At 42.9% G+C, this 13079-nt stretch overlaps 1 protein-coding gene across 5 annotated transcripts in view; it reads right to left on the reverse strand.

Annotated features, from left to right (window-relative positions):
- The window catches only part of NAV1 (neuron navigator 1), a 205512-nt gene that overhangs the window by 83652 nt on the left and 108781 nt on the right, over positions 1 to 13079 (reverse strand). For 3 of the 5 annotated variants that reach the window (XM_077295397.1, XM_077295396.1, XM_077295400.1), the window contains exons 11-16: positions 12870 to 13037; positions 7865 to 7917; positions 7661 to 7684; positions 7458 to 7535; positions 4841 to 4924; positions 1600 to 1711 (exon numbers count right to left, since the gene is read on the reverse strand). In XM_077295397.1, the coding sequence (XP_077151512.1) occupies positions 1600 to 1711; positions 4841 to 4924; positions 7458 to 7535; positions 7661 to 7684; positions 7865 to 7917; positions 12870 to 13037 (519 nt within the window). The remainder of the gene's footprint in view (positions 1 to 1599; positions 1712 to 4840; positions 4925 to 7457; positions 7536 to 7660; positions 7685 to 7864; positions 7918 to 12869; positions 13038 to 13079) is intronic. The other 2 variants (XM_077295399.1, XM_077295398.1) reach the window with 1 other exon arrangement.

A 13079-nucleotide genomic window follows, 5' to 3' on the forward strand; every position in this document is an offset into this window, starting at 1 on the left:
GTATGCATGGCACCCTCATCACTATCTTGGCATGCATGGCCCCCTCATCCCCATCCTGATGTGCATGACCCCCTCATCCCTACCCTGGTATGCATGGCTCCCTCATCCCTACCCTGGTATGCATGGCTCCCTCATCCCCATCCTGGTATGCATGGCCCCCTCATCCCTATCCTGGCATGCATGGTCCCTCATTTCTATTATAGTATGCATGGCCCCCTCATCCTTATCCTGGTATGCATGGCCTCCTCATCCCTATCCTGCTATGCAGGAACCCCATCTCCATCCTGGTATTCATGGCCCCATCCTTATCCTGGTATGATTGACCCCCATTCCCATCCTGGTATGCATGTCCCCCTTCAGAAAAACACACAAAAAATAAAAAATAAACAGTTATACTTACCTGCCCTGCGCTCCCTCGCAGCGTCTTGTTCCGATGCCAGCAGCTAATTTATGCTTGTAAGCAGCACATGGCAGGGACTTCATGCACGGCTTACAATCCGAGGACAGCTGCCAGAATACTCACTGATCTCCACGCCAGGACTATGGAGAGCAGTGAATATTCATTGGTCTTTAATAGCAAGCACAGTGTTAGCTGCAGCTGCCGCCTTCCCGCAGCTGCCAGGCGTTCACGCATGCCGCTATTAAAGGGAATAAATATTCACTGCATTCCAATTCTATGGGAGGGGTGAGCAGTGAATATTCATTGCCTTAAGTAGCAGGGACACACAAACACCCAGCAGCTGCAGAAAGCCGGCTGCTGCGGCTAACAGCGTGTCCACTATTAAAGAGAAATGAATATTAATTTCCCTCCACGCCCATGGGCATGGAATGCAGTGAATATTCATTTCTCTTTAGCAGCGGGCACAGGAGATAGCTGCAGCCGCCGGCTCTTGCCCGCTGGTCGCCGCTACCGCTCCCCCACCTTTCCACCACAGCCAGAGCAGGTACATTCAATTTATAAGATGGAACCCTCATTTTCCTACACATTTTTGGAGGAAAAAAAGTGTGCCTTATAGTCCAAAAAATACGGTACATATGTACTAAATACACCCCAAGCACCCAAACATGTTTTCTTACACACATATAGACTTCTGCCTACACTCATACACACCACAACACACTAACACACACACACAGAGGCACTCTTAGGGCTCATGCACATTCAGACGATTTTGATCCGGAAGACTATGGGTACGTGGAAAACATCAGACCGCGCTTTTTACACACTTAAAGAAACTTTATTTTCTCTTTTCCCCTGCACTAATGCCGCGCTGATCAGAATAATTGGAGTATTTTATTCAGATGGAGAGAAAATGGCTGTGTGCACTACCCTTAGAAACACATATGATGTGATTACATACGCATGCATTCACACACGGAGATACAATTATGTATGAGGGACTTTGCAGCCATCTGTACAGCACTCACTTGTGATTATTAAATATGACACAACGTACAACCGTCAAAATATGCGAAAGTGACATATCTCACCAACATAATCATTATTTTCTGGAATGTTTTCTTTTTAAAAAAAGTTTTACAAAATCTTATTACAATCCTCAAAAATATTTCCAAAATCTAAAAGTAAAGCTTACTTACCCCTCGGTGCAGGATCATGGGGATTGAGAGCACCCTGAATAACAGCTTGTGCTTCAGAGTTCTTTGATTTAAGTAAATCAATAGTTTCTCGCAGTTCCGAAAGTTCAGAGTCCTGGTATTAAAAATAATTATCAGCAACACAAAAATGGTCACCTGTACTTGTTGTGAATTAAGCGACTCTGGTAGGACTGTTTTACCCTGATCTGCATTATTATCTTGTGAGCCACACATTCTTGGAAAGATCATAAAAATTTGCACTAATTAAAAAGGCCCATATACAGTACAGACCAAAAGTTTGGACGCACCTTCTCATTTAAAGATTTTTCTGTAGTTTCATGACTATGAAAATTGTACATTCACACTGAAGGCATCAAAGCTATGAATTAACACATGTGGAATTATATACTTAACACAATAGTGTGAAACAACTGAAATTATGTCTTATATTCTAGGTTCTTCAAAGTAGCCACCTTTTGCTTTGATGACTGCTTTGCACACTCTTGGCATTCTCTTGATGGGCTTCAAGAGGTAGTCACCGGGAATGGTTTTCACTTCACAAGTGTGCCCTGTCAGGTTTAATAAGTGGGATTTCTTGACTTAAAAATAGGGGTTGGGACCATCAGTTGTGTTGTGCAGAAGTCTGGTGGATACACAACTGATAGTCCTACTGAATAGACTGATAGAATTTGTATTATGGCAAGAAAAAAGCAGCTAAGTAAATTTAATTTCATAGTCATGAAAATACAGAAAAATCTTTAAATGAGAAGGTGTGTCCAAACTTTTGGTCTGTACTGTATCTGTAACCATATGGCAGAAATTAAAAAAAAAATTGATTTTTTATGAGAGCAGCAGAAATAAAATAGAAAAAGAAAAAAACAAAGCTAAAAATATGTGACACCCAACTGAGCTATCATAAAGGCTGTTTATTTTTCCTCAAAAAATCACAGGAAGTAACACAAACGGATTAAAATTAATTAAAATCAAGTTTACCCTGGACAACTACAATGGCTAACAGAGCAATCCAAGTCGTGCTCAGTTTATGTACAAAAAAGTCAGAGTCATGAAGTTGTACCACATAATCCAAAGTAAATAAGCCAACAGGGAGAAATACTACAATAAATAGATAACACTATAGGTTAGTATAATATCCAAAGCTTTGTGTTCCGGCCCACAGAATGGGCCGACTCTGACACCCCTGTGCCTGGGCACTGCGTGAGCTAGTGGTCATGGACGGTGTACTTCAGAGATTGCCTCCTAAGTTCTCCCACCGTGGGTTCTTAACAGTAAACTCCTCATACTTCTTCAATCTGCATCTTCTTCTTAGCTCAGACCTGCTGGTTAACCCTTCGTCTGCTGAAAGTATAAAAAGCTCCCTTTTGGACTTGCTCATATTACAAACGCTGTTGGAATTCTGGGATTCACTATAAATCTTCATTTCCCATGTTTGTCTACACTTCATGCCTTCTGGTGAGTCCTGCTTCACTTGTCTGCCTAACGTCCAGCATACCTCCTTGTCTTGGCCCTCACTGATGCATGTGTCATGGTAAGCCCTCCTGCCGTACCATTGCCTTCAGACTATGTGGTTCACGCCAACATGTGGCTTAGTGAATCTACCTCGCTAGGTGATCCCCTAACACTTACAATCTTGGGACAAGTCCTTTAAGGCTAGGTTCAGATTGCGTTAGTGCAATCCGTTTAGCGCGAGCGCTAACGCAATGTCTTTTTCGGGGCCGCGTTCAGGGGTCGCGTTAACGTCCCCGCTCTCGCAGATCCCCGATGCAAGCAGCGTCCGAGGCGCGCTACAAAAGACCGGCACATCGCTAGCGCGTGCCGAAAATGACACGCGCTAGCAATGCGCTCTAACATTGCCGGCAATGGGAGCGCTAACGGACGCGGTGCACGGCGTTAATTTCGCCGTGCAACGCTGTCCGTTAGCGCTATCCCATTAACGCAATGGGAACCTAGCCTAAGCTGCTGTACTTCTTTTAAAGAGGCCACCTCTTGAAAACTCCTTTAGTGTGCTCACACAGGCCGACAGGTCATGTGACATTCTTTTATCTCGCTAAAATAAATTTGATGGGATGTAAAACCCCGGAACGATGGGCAATTGCTTGAAGACTCTATAGATAATCCTTCACACTATACAATGATGACTTCCAGATTGTTTTTGGCCTTATGACCCTTCCCAGACTGCTGAGCTTATATGTTGTAGAACCACACCTGAGTGCTCCTGAATGTCAAAGTGCCTAACATTCTGCTTCTAGGACTATACCTAGATGTTTTACCCTTGGATGCCATTAATAGCTGTGATAGCACTGGCTGTGACATTGCATAGAGTGGCTTTATAAGATAGTCAGTCTCTGCGATCAATCAATAGTGTTGGTTTCTAATCGCTACATGCTAATGGTTTTGAGCTATTTTGAAAAGTAGGAGGAAAATGAAATAACTAATAAAGGCAGGTAAAATATAATCTGTCACCAGATTTTTCCACCTAATCTGAGAGCAACATGATATAGGGGCAAACCCCTGATTCCAGCAATGTGTCAGTTACTGGGCTACTTGCTATGGTTTTGATAAAATCAGGTTTTTTTTCAGCAGGAGAATGTACCTGGAGGACTAGTAAACCTGCAGCCATGCAGTCCTCCATATTCATGAGTTCTGTATAACCCCACCCTAACACTGATTGGCAACTTTCTGCCTATTCACAGTGTACATAGAAAGCTGCCAATTTAGCGAACAGAGTTATTCAAAGCATTCAGAGAACTGATACAGATAAAACTGTGATTTAAGAAAACTATAGCAAGCTGTCCAGTAAGTGTTACATCACTGGTATCAGGGTCTCTGCCCCTACATTATGCTGCTCTCAGATCACATAACAAAAACACGATGACAGATGTTCTTTACATTTGTCATTACTCTATAAAACCACTATAAGAAGTGCATTTACATGAGCCAGTTTGGCCCACAAGGTTTCACCACAATATGCCTTGCTTTTGTGATGAATTTCAGGTGAAACATGTGAAAAATAAGTTTGGTTATGCTGGGGCTACACAGCTACTTTGGCTATATCACAGTGCAATACAAGTGAATGCAGTCGCGTTGCCACCCTGAGGGCAGAAAAGGCAAAATGGAAGACTAAAGAAAAAGCATTGGATTTCTTGTGACTTGCTTTTCGCGGTGGCAGAACCTTTGGGGTCACTTGTATTTGTGATCATTTTCGTGGTTGCGTTCAGTTTGTTACCTTCTCATGTGCAGTATCTGCTAGATTACGTAGTCTTGAAGTCATGTTCACTAAAGATTGTTCAAACGCTGCCACTAAATTGGCCTGCAAAAGAGCGACAAAGTAGAAATAGTTAAAAAGCGAAAAATGTAAATGTAAATGACTCTTATGGGCATGTTATGTGGGGGCGTTCTACCACATCCAACATCACAATGACATACACCAGTGCTGATGCTGCAATGACATGAGCTCCTGCTATAACATATGTACCACTCCAAGCTTACAGTATGGGGAAGTATTAGATGGGTTTACATATAAACAAGGGTCATCCGGCAGATACTGGATACAAATAGCCTATATGCTTAGATAGCTTTCAGCCAAACACTCATTCAATGGAGACTTGTCCTCCACGTCTATGAGTTCTGTATAAACTCAGCCCTACCACTGATTGGCTTTCTGCCTATGCACAGCGTACACAGAGAGCTGCCAATCAGTGGTGTGAGTGGGGTTACACAGCATTCTGAGAACTGATAAATCTGCAGAAGTTAAAAGTGCTTTTATCAAAACTGCAGCAAGCAACCCAGTATGTGATGCTGGAATCAAGTTCTCTTTCTCTGCATTATTAAGCTCTCAGATTCCCTTTTTAAAGTCTTATTCACATCTCAGCCTTTCATTGCTGGCAGAGGAATAGCTCTCTCCTAGCTCCAACCATTGGAGGTGGAAATACAAAAAATGCTGAGCGGCTGATGTTCCCATAACTCCCTTAGAAATGAATGAAGAACAACCATGATTGCAAATTCCTGGAAGATAATGTATAAACCGAAACAAATGGCTTCATCAGCAAATTGAAATATTTTACGTTTTCTTATTATGCTACAGATATGTGTACGTAGAACATTATTGTTACTGTGAACTGTTTGCAAAATTATCAAAACTGTCATTTTGAAGGTGCCTGGTTCTGGAAACGTCAGTGAAGGGCTATAGGCATATTTAGTAAAAGGCCAAGACATACCGGTAAGTAGTAACTTCCACTGCTGAATCCATCCGATTACATTAGGTTTCATAGACATTGAATGATGGCAAGAGCATCAGGATGTGTGTACTGATTCTCCCCACATTTTTTATTTATTTTTATTATTTTAGGGACCTAAAGGGATATCCCCATCTCCAAGATCCTATCCCAATATGTAGCAATATGTATCCATGGTTACGACCACTAGCTAACTGTCACTATCAGTGGATGTTACCATGGATACTGATGGAAGTAAGTCCTATTGATCATGCAAATAACCTTGAAGCCTAGGGCTTTTTTCCTTAAAGGAAACCTGTCACCCCCCCCCAGGCGTTAGTAACTTAAAGAGCCACCTTGTGCAGCACAAATGCTGTATTCTGACAAGGTGGCTCTTTTAGTTATTGTTCGTTGCACTGCAGAAATAATCACTTTTTAAATTTGTCCCTCATACCTTCAAATCGCCACGGGGGCAGGTCCTAATCCAGACGCACAACATCCGTCACTCTGCGAGCCGGGCGCCGCCTCCTCGACGTTATTCAATTCTCCTGGCGCCTGCGCTGTCATATTCTGCCTTGGGCATGCGCAGTTCGCGATGCCCAACTACTGACATCACTTGATGTCTTGCTTACTGCGCCTGCCCGCACGTGCGGCCCGAGATCCCACCCCGCAGTCTCTTATGATTTATTCACACTGCGGGGCTGGGATTCTTGGCCGCGCGTGCGGGCCGGCGCAGTGAGCAAGACATCAAGAGATGTCAGTGGTCGGGCAGCGCGAACTGCGCATGCCCAAGGCAGAATATGACAGCGCAGGTGCCAGGAGAATTGAATAACGCCGAGGAGGCGGCGCCCGGCTTGCAGAGTGACGGATGTGGTGCGTCTGGATTAGGGGGGAAAGACCTGACCCTGTGGCGATTTGAAGGTATGAGGGACAAATTTAAAAAGCGATTATTTCTGCAGTGCAACGAACAATAACTAAAAGAGCCATTTTGTCAGAATGCAGCATTTGTGCTGCACAAGGTGGCTCTTTTAGTTACTAACGCCTGAGGGGGGTGACAGGTTCCCTTTAAAGAAGCTCTCCTCCCATCAAAATTGTATTCCTCGTAATATATTTCAATCATCATATTATATAGCACTGTGTACTTACAATTGCTGATATTACCCTCCTACCCACCAAATTCATCTCTTTTCCATTAGGTCTACAACATCATGTGATTAATAACAGACTAGCTGGATCCATCTAAGCTCTATGTAGAAACAGGAGGTCTTTCTTCCCTGTATGAGTTATCATTAGAACAATCATTCTATGTCAGTCCCTGGCAGCTGGGTCAGGAATTGAAGAGGATGACTCATGCTGAGAATATTGACCTCCTGGTTCTACACAGAGCTTAGAAGGAGTCAGCTAGTCAGTTTTTAATCACATGATGTCATAGACCTAATGGAAAACAGAAGAAATAGCTGGGTAGAAAGGCAAAATGACCAATTGTGAGTGCACTTTGTGATGACTGCCATATATTAAGAGGATAAAAATGTTGATGGGAGGAGGGCTTCTTTAAGGGCAGATTTGGATTTTTGATATAATAATGCAGTATATCATAACTGAAATCCTGTTATGACTCATGGCACTTACGTTGGCAGACAGCTGAGTGGTCAATACTGCCACTTTTTCTTGTGAGGATTCTAGTTCTCTTCGTAGTTTCCGAATTTGCTTCATTCCACAAAAAAATTAAAAAAAATGAAATAAGTTACGTTGCTAAATATATGTCATTCCTAGCAGAAAGCTGGCATGGGCAAAGAAAAAAAAAGCATGACAGATAGGAATTGAGTAAGTACCTCTGACTGCATCCTTTCCTCAGCCTGATAGAAAAGTGTGGCATGCCAAGGGAAAAACAGAGAGGAGGTTACAGTATTAGCAGATCTATGGCCTTGTTTGCATTAGGCACAAGCAGAGACTCTTTCATGCACTGGTAATGTACGTAACATTCCCTACAGTGGGCAGCGGAGCATGCAACCAAACCATCACAAGGCAGTTCTTACAGAGGAATATGTTGAAGACGCACTTGATGCCAGAGACAGAACCGAGCCGTGAACTGAAAAATAAATAGGTGAATATATTAGCATAAAAGACATATCTACACACCAGAGAATAAACAGCTACAGCGTTACAGAGAGAGACAATGAGAAAAGGTTGTATTGTGTTTAATAAATGACACAACATTGGACAAATAAGCAACTTTTGCCTTAGGCCTCTTTCACACTTCAGTTGTTTGGCGTCAGTCTAAAACCGTCATTTTCCTCAAAAAACGGATCCGTTTTTTTTCCGACGGATCCGTTTTTTTCCCCATAGACTTGCATTAGCGACGGATTGTGACGGATGGTCGTCCGTTCCATCCGTCATGCGACGGATCCATCAAAATTTAGCGGACGTCATCTAGACATTGACGGTCATTGCAACGTTTTTTGTCTCCGTTGAAATGACGGATCGCGACGGATCCGTTGCGTCCGTCATTTCATAGAATGGCCACCTATGGGCGACGGATCCGTCGCGACCGTTATTTCGACGGATCCGTCGCCCCAATCCGTTTTTTCAATTTTTTTCAATTGCGCATGCTCCAAAAAGTATATACAACCCCCAAGTAACGGATCCGTCAAAAAAACGGATCCGTTACATCCGTTTTTCCAACAATTGTGACGGATCCGTCGATCCGTCACTTTGTCGGAAGTGACTGACGCCAAACGACTGAAGTGTGAAAGAAGCCTTAATTATAAATTCAAACAATATTAAAGTCTCAATACAAATATTATGTACAATTATCTATCTGATATGGCCCTTATGGTAACTTTTTATGGTTGTCACTGACTTTTGGATGATCATTGTACTATCAGACAACATGACCTGATAATGTGCTAGATAGGCAATATAATATGCAATGAAATACCGTATGTTGTCTGTCACATGAAGGTCGGGTTTATAGAAGAATATCTCACGGGTTCGTATATAGACCAACTGGCCGCAGGTCTCCCTACCCAGCCTCTTTTTATTTCTATCAGGCAGTAAGTTTGAGTCAGAGCAACTGTGGTTAATCCGAGAATTTCAGCCCGTACAAGGACCATGAAATACAAGCGTCCAAACCCCGGAAGAAGCGTCTCACCAGGTGCCTCCATTCTATCTAACTTACTGTTCACTGCCTGCTATCACCAGAAAACCGTCTCTAGAAGACGTGTCACCGAAAGTCGGGCGAGACTTTGTCTCTCTGCTGCTGTTTTCTGGTTATACCGCATTCAGGGAAACTGCTTACAGTTAGAGGCTAAGGAGACATTGGGCAATGGCAGAAACAAGGCTCATGAAGAAGAACAGCCCACTCAAAATGTGAATAGTAAGTGACAAAGCATGGAAATTGGTACAGTGCCTGGACATTCTAGTATAATATGTGCACTAAAAGCAGCTTTAAATATTTGCAGGGTGAGGGTAGTGAGTGCTATGCCGATGTAACCTGCCAGATGGAGGCCAAAAAAGCTCATTCTTGCACTTCATCTGGAAAATGGGGTCCTACGGTAATGATAAAGTATATGACGGGGAAGCTACCAACGTATAATTTAAGCTAAGTCACTGAAACTGGCGAATCCTGACATTATGGCATTACGGACACTTCCCTTAAATTGCCAGATCAAGCAGGCAGTTACGTGACGGCCATTATGACCTTGGAACATTGAGAGAAGCAGGTGAGAAGCTAGTCCGAAGATAAAAGCCAGTATGCAGCGGCTGCAGAAATTTAGTTCAAGCCCGTAAAACCCTTTAAAATGGTGAGATTCGGCAGATTTGAAATACTTACAAATATAGCCTTCATTTATAATGCATGATAAATGTGCTACATCTTACACTGATCTCTCATCCCTATCATAAGGTTGAGCTTCCCTAGCAATTCCGTGGGTCCTATTACTCCACTTAACCTAAGTGCTCATTGCCTTTATGCTGAAAGTAGACTGGCAGTCACGTACTGACTAGAGTCTCAATGGAAGCAAGATGCAAGAATGCGAGAAGCGGATGTGACTCTAGACAGCACCCTCTGGATCTGGCAGATGCAATGCACACTGTCCCAATGTGACTGCAGAAATGTAGCTGATGCAGGGAAACCAAGGTGTGCTAGGCAAGATTCACCAAACTGCAGTCACATAGAGTGACTGCAGAAATCTAGTTCAAGCAATATGCATTGTCATTTTCTTGTGATGTTTTCACCAATAAAAAACAATGCTTCCATAAATTACTACATTTCAGTAGGTATCAGTTAGCCTCCAGGGATCAAAAATTACTTTGACCCGTCATTCAAACCCATAGACGCTGCAGTTACTATTAACCGCTGATATCAAGGAGTTAAATGTCTGGGATCAAACTTCTCTTCGATCCCAGCTTACCCAGCTCCTGCACACTTGTGATCACAGCAACACAAGGTATGGCAAACACATATGGTAGTCTGATAGGATGCCGGTCAGTGCCACGCAGACAGGCATAGTACACTGAACACAGACTTATGGAAGTTATAGTCATCCAATAGGGACTTAAAAATAAGTAAAGTCAGCATGTCTCTAACATCCCAAACTATTAGACTTTCACATTATTTATCCCACATAACGAATGCTATAAAACATAAATCAATCAAAAGTATGGCAAAATTTCAGGCTTTGCTTAAAAAAAACTGAGTAAAAAGCAATTGAATTCACCTTTTTAAAAATCCCAGAGCTCTCTTGATTCAGCCAGTCTTTTCTGTTTGGCAATGCGTCGCTCCATTGCAGAGATATTGATATTTGTTGCCCATGTAATACAGTATGTGAAATCTCTGCTTCCAGTCCAGCTGGGAGTTTATTCCCTGAGAACATGAACTCTTGCTTCAAAAACACTGTCAATCATAGCTCGGAAGGTAATCCAACAGTCTGCCAGCCTCAAACGTTGCCCAGTTGTGTTTTACAGAATCTGGGAAGGAGGGTAAAAGCACCGCCCCCCCCCCCCCCCCCAGAGAAGACTAAAGAAACCCTGAGCTGGTCAGCATGCATAAATTTCACATACTCCACTCCAAAAGCAACAAATGTGAATATCTCTACAATGGAATGACGTAGCACAAAACAGATAAAAGCAGCAGAATCATCGGAGTTTGGGAATTTGTAGAATGTATTTAATTACGTTTTTTAAACAATCGATGAGTCTTCTATAAAACCAAAAATGTCCTTAAAGGGAACCTGTCACCCCGTTTTTTCAAGATGAGATAAAAATAGCGTTAAATAGGGGCAGAGATGTGCTTTACATTAGTGTATTTTTTGTGCCTTTATTCCCCACCTATGCTGCCGAAATACCTTTGTAAAGTCGCCGTTTTGGGCTGTCACTCACGCTGGTCTGGTCATATGGGCGTGGTGACATCACTGTTTCTCCCCCAGATCTTGCTCATCTTTCCGTTGGTGGCGTAGTGGTGTGCGCATGCCCAACAGGCGAATCCACTGCGCAGCTGAAGGAAGAGAGCGCGATCTGCGCTATTCAGCGGTTTATCGGTGGGCGCGGCCATCTTCCTGAGGCCGCGCGTGCGCAGATGGTAGTGCTCGGCTTCCCGGGGCTTCAGGAAAATGTCCGCGGGATGCCTCGCGTGCGCAGATGGAGATCGCGGCGGCCATTTTCCTGAAGCAGAGATGCGAACTCGGCTTCAGGAAAATGGCCGCCGCAATCTCCATCTGCGGACGCGCGGCATCCCGCGGACATTTTCCCGAAGCCCCGGGAAGCCGAGCACTACCATCTGCGCACGCGCGGCCTCAGGAAGATGGCCGCGCCCACCGATAAACTGCTGAATAGCGCAGATCGCGCTCTTTTCCTTCAGCTGCGCAGTGGATTCGCCTGTTGGGCATGCGCACACCACTACGCCACCAACGGAAAGATGAGCAAGATCTGGGGGAGAAACAGCGATGTCACAACGCCCATATCACCAGACCAGCGTGAGTGACAGCCCAAAACGGCGACTTTACAAAGGTATTTCGGCAGCATAGGTGGGGAATAAAGGCACAAAAAATACACTAATGTAAAGCACAGCTCTGTCCCTATTTAACGCTATTTTTATCTCATCTTGAAAAAACGGGGTGACAGGTTCCCTTTAAGGGGATAAAGGGCTCTCTTTGGACAAACCTAACTTGTCAAAAAAGTCCTTTGATAGGCTGGTTGGGAAAGTGTCCTACTGATGGTCTCTTAGCAATCAACTGTAATCTGTGGGATGCCCTTTGAAATCAATAGGTAAGCTGTAAAATGTAGGACATGACACTAACCAAGTGCTTTTAACTAGCATTTGACTAACGCATATGTTTTGGTTTACCTATCTGGTATCTGTGTAATTAATTAAAATGATAAAACTAGAATTTTGTTTTTTTGCCACCTCTATACTAATGTTGTGAACCTCAAGAAAACAAATATTCTTACATTCTGCTAGATTATTAAAAGGATGATTAAAATGATATAGGTGCAGAAGAAATACAATCAAGTTCATTTTTGCATTTAAAAGGTAAAAAACAAAACAAAACAAAACAAAAAACAAGTTGCTCATGTGTTTGTACAGGCAAACTGGATTTGCATGATTTTGGCATTTCGTAAACAAGGGAAATACATTATTTTTTAAAAGGTATGGATGGGTTTAGTGATTCAATAATAGAAAAGGTACAAAACGTAAGTTTTAATGGGTACCTATGATTAATAAAATATACATATATCATAGTGGCTATTTGCTGCCAAATGGTGGAGTCTGGCAGATGCCAGTAAAGTTGGATGTACGTGTCCGGTGTACATAGTAAACTCACAATTGGCTTAATTACAGATTAATTACTACCCCATACAGCAAATTTGTATGCACAGATGGCTTCTGGGTATACGCAGAAGTCCTCCAAGAACTAAGGGCCTCCTGATAAAGTAAATCATTTTTCTGCATGTAGCTTAAAGGAAATCTGACAGATCGTTTTATCCCCTAAATAACCACCATACCAAATGACACAAAGTGATAATAATGCTAACCACACTTACCATCATCAGTGGGGTCTCTAAATGAGCCAGATCTAGTCATTGTCCCTTTAGGTCGATCAGCAAGAGATAAAGAACTCCCTAAATTTGAAGAACTGAAAAGTTCAAAAGAAGAGTCTTGAGCTGGAATACTGCTTGACCGAGCAATGCGAGGAGCAGAAGAGGGACTCACTGTTGGGTAAGGAAATGAAATGAAAATTATACGTATTCTGC

Source organism: Ranitomeya variabilis, chromosome 3, assembly GCF_051348905.1.
Source record: "Ranitomeya variabilis isolate aRanVar5 chromosome 3, aRanVar5.hap1, whole genome shotgun sequence".
Classification (NCBI taxonomy): Eukaryota; Metazoa; Chordata; class Amphibia; order Anura; family Dendrobatidae; genus Ranitomeya; species Ranitomeya variabilis.